The sequence below is a fragment of the Siniperca chuatsi genome, linkage group LG17, assembly GCF_020085105.1.
Source record: "Siniperca chuatsi isolate FFG_IHB_CAS linkage group LG17, ASM2008510v1, whole genome shotgun sequence".
In the NCBI taxonomy this organism is placed as follows: domain Eukaryota; kingdom Metazoa; phylum Chordata; class Actinopteri; order Centrarchiformes; family Sinipercidae; genus Siniperca; species Siniperca chuatsi.
The window spans coordinates 3477401-3493859 of record NC_058058.1 but is presented as its reverse complement, the minus strand read 5'-3'; the positions used below and the strand labels follow the sequence as shown (position 1 = coordinate 3493859).

Genomic DNA, 16459 nt, shown 5'->3' with positions numbered 1-16459 from the left:
GAAAAAAATTCCGTGGATAAAACTTTATTTCAGAATGTCCTCTGTTGTCTAAATTCCCCTAAATTCACAAAATCAACATCATTGTGATACATACATACATACTGAAGTTTCAACACGGTGATTTTTATTCATTTTATCACTAGTCAAGGTGTCTTGTCCTGTTGTGTTTTGCAGTTAATATTTATCTCTGATCATTTTTGTGTGTTTATCCGGCTGGATGTGTTGTACAGTGTATTCCCAACAAATTTCGTTTTTTGCCTTTATTTTACTATGAGAGACTTAAAAGATTTTGAAGACGTTTAACAATTCAGTAAGGGTTAAATGGTTTCCTTTAAATTTGTGCCGTTTCCGACTGTTAAACACTTCCTATACCTCATAACTGTGAATGTGTTAGGTGAGTTGTTATCACAATCAGTGAGCTGTCTTTCTGTCACTGTGGTATAGGGAGGGAGAACCAGACTGGATGTTAACTATAAGAACATTTAACTCCTTTAATAACCCAAATTCTGTTTTTTTCTGCTTGATTTCATAACTGTAGACGTTACTGAAATATTTTAGCTGATGATTGGAATTTAATTTAATTGCAGTGATTCTCGAGTATGTCACATCATGTCTCAGACTAAAATCTTCTTCAGTTAAACATTTTGTTTCACTGCAATTTTAATTTCAAAAGTTTCTAGATTTTAAGATTCCAAAAAAAGTATGCTCTCTGAAGAAAATGTTCAGAAAAGTTTTTAAATTTCAGCCCAAATACTGGGCCAAGTATTGTTCATGGGTTTTCCTTGATCTTGATCAAGTATGTTACTTTATTACAAATGATTATCTTAAAACATAGCTGTTATATTTAAACAACATGCTGTATGAGTAGGTAAAACAATATAAACCTGACATCTGTCATATTAGGTAATGCATTATTTTACTTTAAAACTCAGATATGTTTGTAGTTTGCTTATAAAACATTAATGCATCAGAGGAACAAAATGTCACTTTCAACTTTATCTTTAGTACTGAAACCTGTCTGTTGCCATGGTTCAGCAGCGATTCCTGTTTGTTACCATGGTTACTGAGCTCAGCAAAGGAGGAAAGAAACAATTTCCATATCAACATCTGGCAGTCTTCAACGCTCTATACTAATGTACTGAATATTTACTGTGCGTCCTTATGCTCCTTATTGTTGATCAATAAAGCACAGACAAAATATAAGTTTCATCTAAACTCAGTTTCTCTCAAATTTGTTCTCACACCTCAGCAGAAGTAGTTTGCCAAGTTGTCATGGAATCTTTTACCTTTGAAGCCAACGTGGACAAGAAGTCCCAGAAATGTTCAGAGGAATGGGAATTCAAAAATCTACATTTCAGTGACGACTGAGCAACTCCATCTGCTGAGGAAGATCATGTGATATGATTGAAAGCTCCACAAACGTGAGTACATGGACACTGTGGAGAATGGGTTTGCTGTTACCAAGATTAAGAATGAACTTTCAGTCTCTTTGTATTTGTTGGGTTTCTGGGTTGCATGTAAGGGAAAATGTGTTGTTGCCGTTGTGCCAGAGAAGGCCAGTCTGTGACCCCCCACAAAAAGTCCCTGCTCGGGGGGTAGCACTTTCCAAAAGTACAGGAACTTTGGGGGTGGGGCTTGCTGCCATGGTGTAAAGACTCAGCTCCTGCGCTGTTGGCAGCCATGGTGGAAGATAGGCATAGGACTGGGGGGGAAATGGTGACTTAGTATACAGGGCCCGCATTTGAGGAGTGCTCACAAAGATACTGGAATGAATAACCGTGGATGCGGGGAGGTGCCCCTAGAGAATGCTGATGTACTGGGTCCAGAATTTTGTTCTACGCCCCTGGTGGAAGACACGGAAACGGATGACCAGTCGATTAAAGGTAAATCACATACACCCACATGATTCTTGTTAAATGCTAAAACACTAACTTATGTCAAGCTATTATTATCCTTGCAAAAACTAATGTCAGCTACATGCTAATGCCAAGTGCTAATGTTAACCACTAATGGTATAACATTAGAATCGTGGTGTTCGTAAGGCAAGGGTTGGCTAAATCGATCATACTAAATGATATTGTGTTAATATCGTCGCAGTGAGACAAAACGTTTTTTTAAACATGTTTTTCAGATGAAACGGGCGGGCACACTGAACTGCAGGCTGCAGAAAATAGTGCGTTAATACAGTCTATGGTTTACCCCTGCGACCACCAGCAGCACTCGTCAAGGTGTCTCCTACTGAAGCACACAAACAGTATGTTTTGCATATTTATATTTTTGCAGATAAATAAATAGTTGTGGAACCAACTGTGTATGTTGTGGCTGTTCTTGTATCTGAAAACAATGAAAGGAAATCCCAAACACTGTTGCTTACTGCTGAAATATTTAACTAATGGACAGGTACTCATGAAGCAATGATTCAGTACTCAGTAACCACTCAGTATGATGCACCAATCTACTTGAGGGGGCACAAAAAGGGAAAGTAATCATAAGCTAATGATGAAGGACTACTTAACTCAGTATGATGTATCACTTTACTTGGGGTGCACAAAAACTGTAAGTAATGTGTAAGTAATTAGTAATGAATGAGCCATTACTAGTTTTGTGCTGTTCACCGGCTGGTAGTTTAACAGGAACAACTCATGAAGATAAAAGTCAGTATGATCGATTCACAGATATTCATGAACTAATCATTACCTAATGATTCACTAGTATATCCGCTCCCAGTTCATTCTCTAGTAACTCATCATTGTCTCCTATGTAGTACTCCATTAGGAGTTATTAGGAAAGTACTTATTAACAATGTTTTTGAGTTTTAACTATTTCATTTCACTTTGATGAAATGTGGATTCTAGAGTCTGCAACCAACTTTGCTATACATTAAAGAGGGGAGTGAGGGTAGCGAGACAACTGGGAAACCTGCAGGTTGTGTGATTTATATAGTATGTCATCAGCATACAAAATGATTTTATGGTGCAATGACAATGAACAGACATCTGAGATGCTAATGCGTTTCCTGTTGGAAGCAGCCTGTCATAGTCAGCCACCCTATCCTCCCCATCCCTGTGTGCTCTTGTGTGCTCTCCTCTCCTTGTGTTTCTTGTGTGTCCTTGGCTCGTCTCTAGATGTGTGTCTGTGTGTGTGTCTTCTAGTCTGGCTCCTTGGTTTCCCGCCTGCTGCTGATCACCAGCTCACCTGACTTCAATTACCCATCAGTCTCCACAGCTCAAATACCAGGATCACCCACACCACCAACGCACCTGTTGTCTCCGTACACTTGTATGGCCACTGCGTTAAAGCACCGCGCTTAAAAAGTTAAGTACTATTGCAAATGTTTCTAGTTACCTCATTTGTTGACCGTGATCTACTTCTGCCTCAGAATTATCCTGTGCCTGTGATCGCTGCTCCTGTCTCCTTCCGGATTCCTACCTGCCTGTCTACCTGCCTCGCCAGCCACACTGCCTTGCCGGCTGACTTCCTGACTCTGTAAGCTACAACCCTGAGCCAGACCTCTCGGACTCAGCCACCTCCACGCCACGGGTCAGCTGTCTGTCCGTGTCTACACATCGCCGCCAGTCCAGGCCTACACGTCAACGCCTGCCCCACGCATCAGAGTCGCTGCCTGTCCGAGTCGCCACATCGCCGTCTGCTCCACACCACGGGTCCACTTCCTGTCCAGATCCACACAGCACTCTACCCGAGATGGTCCAGGATACGATTCTCCAGCCTCTGCTCCTGGATCTTCACTTCCTTCCCAGAGCCACGGAGGACGGCACCGGATTAGAGAAAGAAACCCATTCCCAGTGATTCCGTGTTATTCTAAAAAAGATTGACTTTGTCATTTGATACCCCTCTATCTGTGTTCTGCATCCTTGGGTTCATAGATCGTACATTATGACACAGCCAAGCATTTATTAAATATTGCAATGAGTAGTGAATATACAAAATACTTATGTCTAATAAATCCTTGTTCCTAAAAGTATATTGACATATACATATTTAGTTTGTGTGTACTCAGTGAAGTGTGTACATTTACACACTTACTCAGTAGTATTTACTCAGTGAAGTGTATCAGTCTCTGCAGTAGCTTCCAGCTGCAGCAGTCACTTCAGTTTCTGTTCAGTCTGACTGAGGGAGGTTTTTGTACGACGCTTTTTCACTGTGTGAACACATACTGACTGTTGATATAGTGAAAACTCTGACAGTAGTAAACTGCTGCATCTTCAGTCTGGACTCCACTGATGGTCAGAGTGAAGTCAGAGTTTGATCCACTGCCTGTAAAACGAACTGGAATCCCTGATGCTCGAGTGCTAGCACGGTAAATGAGGAGTTTAGTAGTTTCTCCATCTCTCTGTTGGTACCAGGCTAAATAGTCTGAATTATAAACATTCTGACTGGTCCTACAGCTGATGGAGACGGAGCCTCCCAGAGCAGAGCTCACTGCTCCAGGCTGAGTCACTGTGACCTGGCCTCTGGACTCTGAGGATACAGAGACAAAAACATAAAGCAGCGTCATGGTTTTGTCGGCTTCATTTCAGAGGGACGGATGTTCACAGAGGAGAGGAGCTTGATTCTCTGGACTTTACCTGTGAAGCAGCAGCAGAGGAGAGTCCAGATGAGGACGGAGATCAAAGTCATGTTTTTGATGAGGAGGATTTCTGTGGCTTCTGTTGTCATGAAGGACAGCTGTCAGTCATCCAGTGTTCAACTCTCAGGACTATAAACTCTCCCAGAGCACTGGAGCATGGTGCTGCTGATGCAAAGTGGCTCTCTATGGAAATGCTCTGACTGACTCCGGCAGGGACTCTGATGATGCTGTTTCCCAATGGATCAATCAGTTTGTCAGAATATTGATTAGGAATTTTTCAAAACCTGTTTTATATGATTTTGGCTTTATTCTTCTAGACATATTTTGATTCCAAATGTCTCCTTTCTCATTCAAATGTATTGCTAGAGCAATTACTATAAATTTAATAGGAAATCAATATATATGAAATAAACAATTGTGTGGAAATTTACGACTGTTGTTTTTATTGTCACTTTTAATTTTATCTGAAAACAGTTTACAAACAGAGACTAATTTTGGTGAGTTTGTTTGTGTCAAAGTCAGAGAGCCGTGTCTCTCTACAGTGAGAGGTTTTTGTACGGCGGCTCAATGAGTTTGTATCACTGTGGTGGACGTCAGGAACTGACTGGTGGACAAATGTTCTCAAAATTTGTATTTTTCAGGAGCTATTTTTCTCTTTAATTCTTTAGATTCTGCCAGAAAAAATGTTGCCTTTCCATTGTAATGTTTTTTTTTACAAATATTTTGCAGTAAATACTAAGTTCAAGCAATAAAAATTAAATAAAACTCATTCCAATAAAGATAAAATATTTAGCCAATGTTATTGTTTTCAGTTTTAATGGATGTTGCATCTTGAGGCCAGTAGGTTTAGTTCAGTCTGTCAAAGTCAGAGAGCCGTACAGTGAGAGGTTTTTGTAATAATGATCTTTTCACTGTGGAACACGTTCGGTGGATGGATGTTGGAAGTAAGTTTCTGCAAAAATATTAAAATAATATTGTAAAATAATATTTTAAATTCAGTTTTGTATATTTGAGGCTCATTAAGTATTCATGTTTTTATTTCTCCTCCTTTATCATGGAGGCTAACTCAGAGCAGCTTTACTAAACTTTCGATACAAATTCCTGTCATACTGAAATTCAAAAAGCTTGAATTGTAGAAAGGATAAAACTTCAATCTTAATGTAAAAGTGTTTGCCTTAAATTTGTTTAAAATTGTCCACCCAAAATGATAACTGTTGTTATGATTAATTAAAAAATAACTTTCTTCAAGAAAAGTGAACAGAGTGAGGACAAAGATGGGTATTTGAAAATGTGCAAAATCAATTTGTTGTGTCATATATTGTTTCAAACAGTTTGGTAATGATGATTGAAATCCACATAAAGAAGATTTGATTGTTGTCAATTAACTGTTTGTATTGTTTATGTTTCCACTAAATACTTTAAAGGAATGTATAGTTAAGATTTTGGATGATTTTGATGAGAAAGTTTGAATATTTTGCCAAATATGCTCCTTTTATTTCCAGTGTAGTTTGACATATTTCAGCTCATTCTGTATGATGATTCTCTCTGCGCTGATATGCATGAGAGGCTTCTTAAAGGGAAGTGAAACAATGTGTGAGTGAGTGACTGGTGGAGCAGAAAAACCATCTGACAGAAACTCCTTAAAGGAGAAAATCAGCTCTCACACAGTAACGGTTACCAGGTGTCTAGTGGTTGATCGACAGCTGTGTGGTCCCTGTCCTCTAAGCTGATTGGTGTCTCCTAGGTGATGCCCGTCCCACCCTGACGGTGCTGCCCCCCTCCAGTGAGGAACTACAGCAGGGGAAGGCCACGCTCATGTGCCTGGCCAACAAGGGCTTCCCCTCAGACTGGAGTCTGGCCTGGAAGGTGGACAGCAGCAGCAGCAGCAGCAGCAGCAGCAGCAGCTGGGAGGAGAGCAGGAGCCCCGGGGTGCTGGAGAAGGACGGCCGCTACAGCTGGAGCAGCACCCTGAGGCTCCCTGCAGACCAGTGGAGGAAGGTGGGCTCTGTGACCTGTGAGGCCACCCAGGGCTCTCAGACTCTGGTCTCAGAGACACTGAGGAGAGACCAGTGTTCCCAGTCCTGACCTGACTCACTGGGACTCTGCTACTGGTTTTACTCTGCTACTGCTCTCAGTCTGCACTCTGCAACACTGTCTCTCTCTTTCTGTCATCAGATCATTTTAACATTATTCAACTTTAAGTAGTGACGTTTCATTGTTGTAATAATGCTCATGCTGTTAATCCTGCAAGAAAATAAAAACGGAATTTCAAATTAAATCATATTTCATGAAAGATGCCTTTAACTTCATTTTATCAGTGCAAGATTATAACTGATGTCAATGTACGACTTTCTCATTACTGGTTTTGGTTTTATTAATACACTCTGGGATTACATTAATGCAGGTATAAACAAGGTGTGAATGATGGATGAAAGGGGGCCATTTTGATGTTTAAAAGTGTAGTTTACTTAAATCTACATTACTCAATACAGTTTAAAGGATTAAAAACAAATGAGTATTGTCAGCATGAGATAATATCACTCGGTTCTTATCTCAGATTTTTGCACCAAAGATTTAATGTCAGTGATGCATATCTGTCATTTGTTATTATTTACATGATGCTTAAAATGTTGTTATTGCACTGGTCGATGGTTTTCAGATGTAAAAATATTCTTATATGTCATTATATCTTAAAGATTATTAGCTGCAGAGAGAAGACTTTATTGCCTGTTTTCTCTGTTTAGAACAGATGTAGTTTTTTTAAAAACTTATATTTTGAGTAATCTAACATGGGTTAACCCTTTCATGGAAAATCCCCCAGGTATCTCTAAACCCTGAGGTAAATGAGGATTCCTATTTGGTAAATGTTTTATTTGCATGAAGACAATATACTCAATCCTGTCAATAAATCTACAAACATTTGAATAAAAATGATTTCAGGCTTTGAAATAAAAGACTCATCAGTAAAAGACTCAAAAATAACAAATGAATATACGAAACTAACAAAACATGAACGTGATCTCAAATTTTGCAGAATCTACATGTAGGTGCATTGAATTTAAATTAAATACTCAACCTCAAATAAAGAAAAACTTATGAAACCACTAATGTCTCACTGTATTAAATTATTTTTTACAGTATCATTGGAATGAGTCTTAAATTTTTTGAAATCTCTGTTTCACTAAAATATAACCTTAAAACTGTGTGAGTTTAGTTCTCATTAGTTGTTTATGTTTTTTTTTTTTGAATTCTTTCATTTAACTAAACATTTTGTATGATCATTTCAGCACAAGCTGCATTCAGTAGCTATTCTGGAGCTTTGGATCGAATTCCATGACCTTCCTCAGCAGATGGAGTTTTTGCATATGCTTTATATACGTGCAGTTAAAGTCATGTATGTAGATATAGTTATATCAAAGAGGACACTTATGTCTTTTGTTATTACAATTCCTATTCATCTTTTTAGTTGACACAAGTTTTTATTTTAAACAATATTTTCTGATATTTGAGGATCTACAGGTTTTGTTTTATCCTGGATGTGATTGGGGCTGATTAAGGGCAAGAGTGTAATTAGGAGCAGGTGTGGGTGATTACGGGCTGGTGAGGACATGAGAGGCTGTGACAGCTGATCTGTGTCTTCATATTTTCCTTTGAGTGCATATAGTTGAAATAGCTGTGATCCAGTATGAAGCTGAGGTCAAAGGTCATGACCAAGACTTTTCTCATAAAGTGTCTTGGTTTGGCTCCTTTCTATTCATTGGCAAATCAGATAACATCATGGGATGATAGTGGGACATGAATGGATGGTGAGAAGCTGAAATGGAGAAAATCATTTAATTTCCATCAAGATCATTTTTTGTCACTAAAGTTATTTTGCTACATGTTCATGGGTTCATGGTTAAAAATGGGTTTGTTATTAATGACAAAAATGGGATCAAATCCTAATCCTAAACTTAAAAGAGATCCAACCAATGGCTACAAGAAGAAGGTTATAGACTGTCTACAGAAGCTTGAGAAGGAGGAGGTGATAGACAGGCCTCTGTACTACAGACTATACCCTGGGGAAGCCATTCCATGCATCTATGGCCTTCCCAAAATTCACAAAGAGAATGTTCCACTCAGACCCATCGTGTGCAGCACAGATTCCATCACATACAACATAGCCAAACATTTGACTACAATCTTGGCTCCGTTGGTGGGAAACACAGTACATCATGTGGAAAACACACAGAAATTTGTGGACAAAGTGAAACATCTCCAGTTGGACCCAGATGACGTTATGGTTTCTTATGATGTAGTGTCCTTGTTCACTTGCATCCCAACCTCAGAAGCAGTGTCAGCGGTGAGGAGAAGACTGCAGGAGGACTCCACCTTGCAGCAAAGGACCAAGCTTACACCTGAACACATATGTAAACTATTAGACATCTGTCTCAACACAACCTACTTCCAATTCCGGGGACACTTCTACAGACAGATTCACGGCTGTGCTATGGGCTCTCCGGTCTCTCCCATTGTGGCCAACCTGTACATGGAACAGTTTGAGAAGAAGGCATTATCCTCGTTCCCGGGCACACCACCAAGTCATTGGTACCGTTACGTGGATGACACCTTTGTGAAAATCAAGAAACAAGACTTGGAAGCGTTCTCAGAGCATATTAATACGGTGGACCCCAACATCAAGTTCACGCGTGAGGATGCAAAGAGAGAACCGCTTGGCCTTTCTTGATTGTTCTACTCTCAGAGGAGAGGACGGAAAGCTCCAGATAGAAGTGTACAGGAAACCAACACATACGGATCAATACCTGCTCTTTGACTCACACCATCCACTACAGCACAAGCTGGGTGTAATCCGGACATTACAGCACAGAGCCAAAGAAGTGCCCACAGGCTCAGAGGGTAAGAAGAAAGAGGAAAGGCATGTCCAGAATGCACTCTCAGCCTGTGGTTATCCTACTTGGGCTATCAACAAAGTTAAAAGAGCCAAAAACAGGACAAAAGTGTAACTGAACCAAGAAGGAACGGTGTCTCCATTCCTTATGTGTCTGGACTGTCTGAAAAACTACAAAGGATCTTTAGACAGCACGATGTTCCTGTCTTCTTTAAACCAGGCAACACTTTAAGACAGAAACTCGTTCACCCTAAGGACAGGTTACCCACACAGAAACAGAGCAATGTTGTCTACTCCATTCAGTGCAGTGAGGAAAACTGCAAAGAACGGTACATAGGCGAAACCAAACAGCCACTTCACAAAAGACTTTATCAGCACAGACGACACGCTAACTCAGGATTACAGAGCGCCGTGCATTTGCATTTAAAAGCTACAAACCACACATTTGAAGACAGCGAGGTGAAGATTCTTAGTAGAGAGAAGAGTTGGTTTGAACGGGGCGTCAAGGAAGCCATTTTTGTGAAGAAAGAGAACCCCTCTTTGAACAGAAATGGTGGTCTGAGATTTAATCTGCCCAAAGTCAATCAGAGTGTATTATCACCTTGGTCACGCCTATCACATGCTAATCAGGCACTTAGCAGTGATGAAGTAGATGCAGCCAGAGAACAATAGGCCTGATTACTGATTACTGGGCCATCTTGAAACTATTAGGTCAGTTTCAGGTGAAACTAGCTATTAACAGATACTCAGGCAGATTCCTTCCTGAGGGCAGGGCTTATGTAACTCAGAGTAGTTTAAATTTCCAGTTCCCGTCCAATTTTTTTCACAATTGAGAATGACTTCCGGATGGGAGCTGAAACGTCTTGATTCTGAAAACAGTGTCCAGATGACTACGACTGAAACCTTTTCTACGATAGAACACTCCTGGACGAATGAGGGACTACACCGTATCAAATCCTAATGTGCTATGAACTGATGGTGAGAAGCTGTGATGGTAAACTTAATTTATTTTAATGTAACTGTCCAGTTCCTATGAATAAATAGAACAGTTTGTTTATGTCCATTGATAATTATATAATTTGCTTATTCAATTATTTCAATAGATTATTAGTTCTGATCCACTTAAATGAAATTGTCAATGTCTGTGTGTGTGTGTGTGTGTGTGTGTGTGTGTGTGTGTGTGTGTGTGTGTGTGTGTGTGAGTCCTCACTGAAGTGTATCATTCTCTGCAGTAGCTTCCAGCTGCAGCAGTCACTTCAGTTTCTATCTGTGTCCACAATGAAACTAATGATGAAATTTGATGTTTTGGTATCTGTAATCGCTCTATTGTTACAAACTTTGAAATTTGATGATTTTCCAGTAAGTCCTGTTTGTAATTGTTTCATTCTATAAATCTGAATTGGTGTGTGTGTGTGTGTGTGTGTGTGTGTGTGTGTGTGTGTGTCCTCAGTGAAGTGTATCAGTCTCTGCAGTTACTTCAGTTTCTGTTCAGTCTGACTGAGGGAGGTTTTTGTACGACGCTTTTTCACTGTGTGAACAAATCCTGACTGTTGATGTAGTGATAACTCTGACAGTAGTAAACTGCTGCATCTTCAGTCTGGACTCCACTGATGGTCAGAGTGAAGTCAGAGTTTGATCCACTGCCTGTAAAACGAACTGGAATCCCTGATGCTCGAGTGCTAGCAAAGTAAATGAGGAGTTTAGGAGTTTCTCCATCTCTCTGTTGGTACCAGGCTAAACGGTGTTGATTCCAAATATAAACACTCTGACTGGTCCTACAGCTGATGGAGACGGAGCCTCCCAGAGCAGAGCTCACTGCTCCAGGCTGAGTCACTGTGACCTGGCCTCTGGACTCTGAGGATACAGAGACAAAAACATAAAGCAGCGTCATGGTTTTGTCTGCTTCATTTCAGAGGGACGGATGTTCACGGAGGAGAGGAGCTTGATTCTCTGGACTTTACCTGTGAAGCAGCAGCAGAGGAGAGTCCAGATGAGGACGGAGATCAAAGTCATGTTTTTGATGAGGAGGATTTCTGTGGCTTCTGTTGTCATGAAGGACAGCTGTCAGTCATCCAGTGTTCAACTCTCAGGACTATAAACTCTCCCAGAGCACTGGAGCATGGTGCTGCTGATGCAAAGTGGCTCTCTATGGAAATGCTCTGACTGACTCCAACAGGGACTTGGATTACTCTGATGATGCTGTCTATTAATGGAGCAATACTTGGTCTTGGTCTGACATTTGAAATTTTATGTATTTGCAACAATTCTTGAAGGCTTCACACTGTCGTTAACCAGACTAAAATCCACTCCACTAAAGAATCTTGTTGCACTAAAAATTTTACTTTTATTTTTTCATTCTTTTCAGTTCATTGTATAAAACTAATCTGCATTACTCTGTATGAAGAAAATATTTTATATTAAATAAGTTAAATAAGTTTTAATATTTTGGCTCAAGACCTCTGGCAATAATTTTGTGTGTTTAATGCACATGGCTATTACTCGATCTTTCCCCCAGACTAATGATTTTAAAGTCATTCGACGTGTTTAATTGTGAAAATTTTATCAGTTTTAAAAAGTAGTTCAGTAGTTAACAACATTCATTTGAATGTTTCAGTAATGAAGCCTGACTGTTCAGTGATGATTCCTGCTTACATGAAGAGAACACACACATATCATCATTTATTGGGTTTTGGATTGAGAAAAGAAATTATTTGAGATAGTTAAAACAATCAAAGCCTCACAGTCTTTATCTTATGTGTAATAGTTTGCGATATATAACTCAGAATATGAAGAAAATGCCTCAGTAAAAATCTGCCAGTGGAAACTTTTTATCTTTAGTACTGAAACCTGTCTGTTGCCGTGGTTCAGCAGTGATGCCTGTCTGTTGCCATAGTTACTGAGCTCAAAGGGAAGTGAAACGTTTAAGATCAGTTTCATTCAATCTGAGGAAGACCAACAGGGTGGAGTTTATTTTCCCTAGTATAATCTTTATTAATCCCTCTCTCCGTTGTGGGTTGAGTCACCCCCACCCTGACGGTGCTGCCCCCCTCCAGCGAGGAGCTGCAGCAGGGGAAGGCCACGCTCATGTGCCTGGCCAACAAGGGTTTCCCCTCAGACTGGAGTCTGGCCTGGAAGGTGGACGGCAGCAGCAGCAGCAGCTGGGAGGAGAGCAGGAGCCCCGGGGTGCTGGAGAAGGACGGCCACTACAGCTGGAGCAGCACCCTGAGGCTCCTTGCAGACCAGTGGAGGAAGGTGGGCTCCACCCAGGGCTACCAGACTCTGCTCTCAGAGACACTGAGGAGACACCAGTGTCCCCAGTCCTGACCTGACTCACTGGGACTCTGCTACTGGTTTTACTCTGCTACTGCTCTCAGCCGTCACTCAGTAACCGTTTCTCTCTCTTTCTCTCTTTCTCTCTGTCAGCAAAATCATTTCATTTTTAAATTTTGAACAAAAAAAAACTATGAAAAATTGAGAAGGCGGACAGCAGACAGGATGGACTTACAGTAATAGATTTAAGCCGTGTCTGCCTTCTATCGTCATGGACAACGTGAGATCACTGGCGAATAAAATGGACAAGCTAACGGTGTTAGCCCGGAGTCAGACCGAGTTCCGTGAGTGTAGTTTGATATGCTTCTCAGAGACATGGCTACACCAGAATATCCCGGAATTTAAAGCCGTTGTGTTTAATTATAAGAATTTTGAAAAAGTAGGTCAGTAGTTAACAATATTCATTTGAATGTTTGACTGTTCAGTCATGATTCCTGCTTACATGAAGAGAACAAACACATATCATCATTTAAGAGGATATGGATAGAGACAAGAAATATTTAAGATAGTTAAAACAATAACAGCCTTACAATCAATAGTTTCAAAATTTAAAAAATATACACCCAAGTAAACGTGTATCTATAGTGCAGAAATTTGTCTGCTGCCATGGTTCAGCAGTGATGCTTATCTGTTGCCATGGTTACTGAGCTCAGAGGGAATTGAAATGTTTAACATCAGTTTCAGTCAATCTGAGGAAGACCAACAGAACCATTAGCCTCCTCTGCTGACACCAACAGGGTGGAGTTTAGTTTACCTCATATTAATCCTTTATTAATCTCTCTCTCTGCAGTGGGTCGAGTTGTCCCACCCTGATGGTGCTGCCCCCCTCCAGTGAGGAGCTGCAGCAGGGGAAGGCCACGCTCATGTGCCTGGCCAACAAGGGCTTCCCTCAGACTGGAGTCTGGCCTGGAAGGTGGACGGCAGCAGCAGCAGCAGCAGCAGCAGCTGGGAGGAGAGCAGGAGCCCCGGGGTGCTGGAGAAGGATGGCCGCTACAGCTGGAGCAGCACCCTGATACTGAGGAGAGACCAGTGTTCCCAGTCCTGACCTGACGCACTGGGACTCTGCTACTGGTTTTACACTGCTACTGCTCTGAGTCTGCACTCCCTCTCTCTGGTTCTCTCTTTCTCTCAACACACGTTTCAACATTAATGTTTTCTTGCTTGTTGATGGTTTTAATAGGTCAGAAAAATAAAAGTGTCATCAAAGATTGGTTTCCTTCTGGTTTCTATTTATAAAAGTGAAGTGAAGTTTTATGACTTCTTTGCCATATATTTTGTATTAGGAACGCATGTTAGTAGAAGACATGATGCCACGGTAATAACAAGACTATCCTTTTTGTAATTAAATTCTTCATAATTTAATGACAGGGAAATGATTTTCATTGTCGTTGCATATCTGTCTGATATTAATGAACCTTGGTAACTATACCCATAATGATTAAAGCATTTTAATAGAAAACCAATTCAATTCAATTTAATTTTATTTATATAGCGCCAATTTACAACAGAAGTTATGTCATTGCACTTTTCCTATAGAGCAAGTCTAGACCATATTCTTTATTATATCTTTACAGAGACCCGACAAGACCACCCATTTATCTTGTATCACTGAAGTCTGCTCTTGATGAAGATAGATATGTTGTATAGATTTAATTTGTACCTAGAAATGATGGTAAGTTTCAGGTCTCTGAATAAATATATGAATGTCTGAATTCTTATTTTTAGGATTAGAAATAAAAAGATTTTTTTCATCAGCATAAATTGATACAACATCACTGTGATCTGAGATTTTAACCCCATGAATGTTTTAGAATAACAGGCCCAATGAAAGTTAGGACAACACAGTCTCTGTATGTAGAAAAAAAAAAGACCTATTCATCTCATCAGTGGCGTCCATGTGTATGATTACAGGAATAACTGCTTTCTTAATAATAACAGTTGATCCATGAAATCCACAGTTACTGAGTTTGTCTCAGAGTCAGATTACTAATATTTCATAACATCAGGTGATCAGGATGTTGACTACCTGACTGGTAGACCACAGCACGTGCATCTGCAGCACTCTGTGTCGGACAGCGTGGTCAGCAACACTGGGGCCCCTCAGGGTACTGTCCTCTCTCCCTTCCTCTTCACCATCTACACCACAGACTTCAGCTACCACACAGAGTCCTGCCACCTTCAGAAGTTTTCTGATGACTCTGCTGTGGTGGGAAGTATCAGCGGTGGTGATGAGTCTGAGTACAGGGCTGTGGTGGGGAACTTTGTTTCATGGTGTGAGCAGAACCATCTGCAGCTCAATGCGACAAAATCTAAGGAGCTGGTTGTAGACCTACGAAGGGCCAAGGCACCAGTGATCCCGGTTTCCATCCAGGGGGTCAGTGTGGACATTGCTGAGGACTACAAATACCTGGGAGTACACATGGACAATAAACTGGACTGGGCTAAGAACACTCAAGATCTTTACAGGAAGGGCCAGAGCCGCCTCTATTTTCTGAGGAGGCTGAGGTCCTTCAACATCTGCCGGACAATGTTGAGGATCTTTTATGAGTCTGTGGTGGCCAGTGCTATCCTGTATGCTGTTGCATGCTGGGGCAGCAGGTTGAGGGTAGCGGACGCTAACAGGCTCAACAAACTGATCCGTAAGGCCAGTGACATTGTGGGGGTGGAGCTGGATTCTCTGTCGGTGGTGTCAGAGAGGAGGATGCTGGCCAAACTACATGCCATCTTGGACAGTGTCTCCCACCCACTCCATGACGTGCTGGTCAAACAAAGGAGCACCTTCAGTGGAAGACTCATCCCCCCAAAAAGCACCACAGAGCGCCACAGGAAGTCATTCCTGCCTGTGGCCATCAAACTCTTTAACTCCTCCCTCTAAGTGTCAGTCTATATGACCTTAAGTCGATAAACTGGACATTGGACATCACTGCAATACTTGAAATATTGTGCAATATTCTCTGTTTTCAGTTTAATTTATTGATGTTTATTCATACTTCTATTACTGCTGTGCAATATCTACAGTCTCATAATCATCTTAATGAGTTACACTTAACTTGACAGTTCATGCACTATCTTATCACTTGTATTATTACATTGTATTATTATACCATACATACTTCTCATCAACCGGTAATCCACATTGTATTATACCCACTTGGTACTTAATTTATCTGACCTGTATTATAGTGTATTATATTTTTTGCTTAGTACTTCTATTCCTGTGTGCACTGACATGATAGTGAGCTGCTGTAACAAAAGAATTTCCACTTGGGGATCAATAAAGTATTTCTGATTCTGATTCTGATAATTTTAAGAAGAAATGCAAGTTTTACATACACGACACATCTGAAAGCTGACAGTGCAGCCTAACTCTGTCTCTGTTTAGCTGTGGTATCCTAAAGCAGGTAGGAGCTGGTCTGACAGGATGATATGAGGCCATTTTAACAGAGGTAAGTCTGTGCAACATAGTGTCCTTCACATCTGCACTCTCTGTCCTGTTCTGTAATATATTGTATTGTCTTATAGCATGAGGATGGTGGAGCAGAGACAGGAGGCTTGTAAACTGATTGTTGGATTGACTGGTGTAATGCTGTATTGATATGTTGCTGAGTCATAAAGGCCGATTTTTCATAATTTCATTTCTTCATGCCTTTTGT

At 40.7% G+C, this 16459-nt stretch overlaps 3 gene segments (V, D, J or C); 1 reads left to right on the top strand and 2 right to left on the bottom strand.

Moving 5' to 3' along the window:
• Positions 1-4129: 4129 nt before the first annotated feature.
• Positions 4130-4697, bottom strand: LOC122864310. The segment is given in 2 exon segments: positions 4130-4479; positions 4587-4697. Coding segments are annotated over 2 exon segments (414 nt in total).
• Positions 4698-5471: 774 nt separating this feature from the next.
• On the top strand, positions 5472-6871 carry LOC122864316. The segment is given in 2 exon segments: positions 5472-5532; positions 6333-6871. Coding segments are annotated over 2 exon segments (354 nt in total).
• A 4130-nt stretch (positions 6872-11001) lies between these two features.
• LOC122864731 lies at positions 11002-11841 on the bottom strand. The segment is given in 2 exon segments: positions 11002-11330; positions 11438-11841. Coding segments are annotated over 2 exon segments (420 nt in total).
• Positions 11842-16459: the final 4618 nt, after the last annotated feature.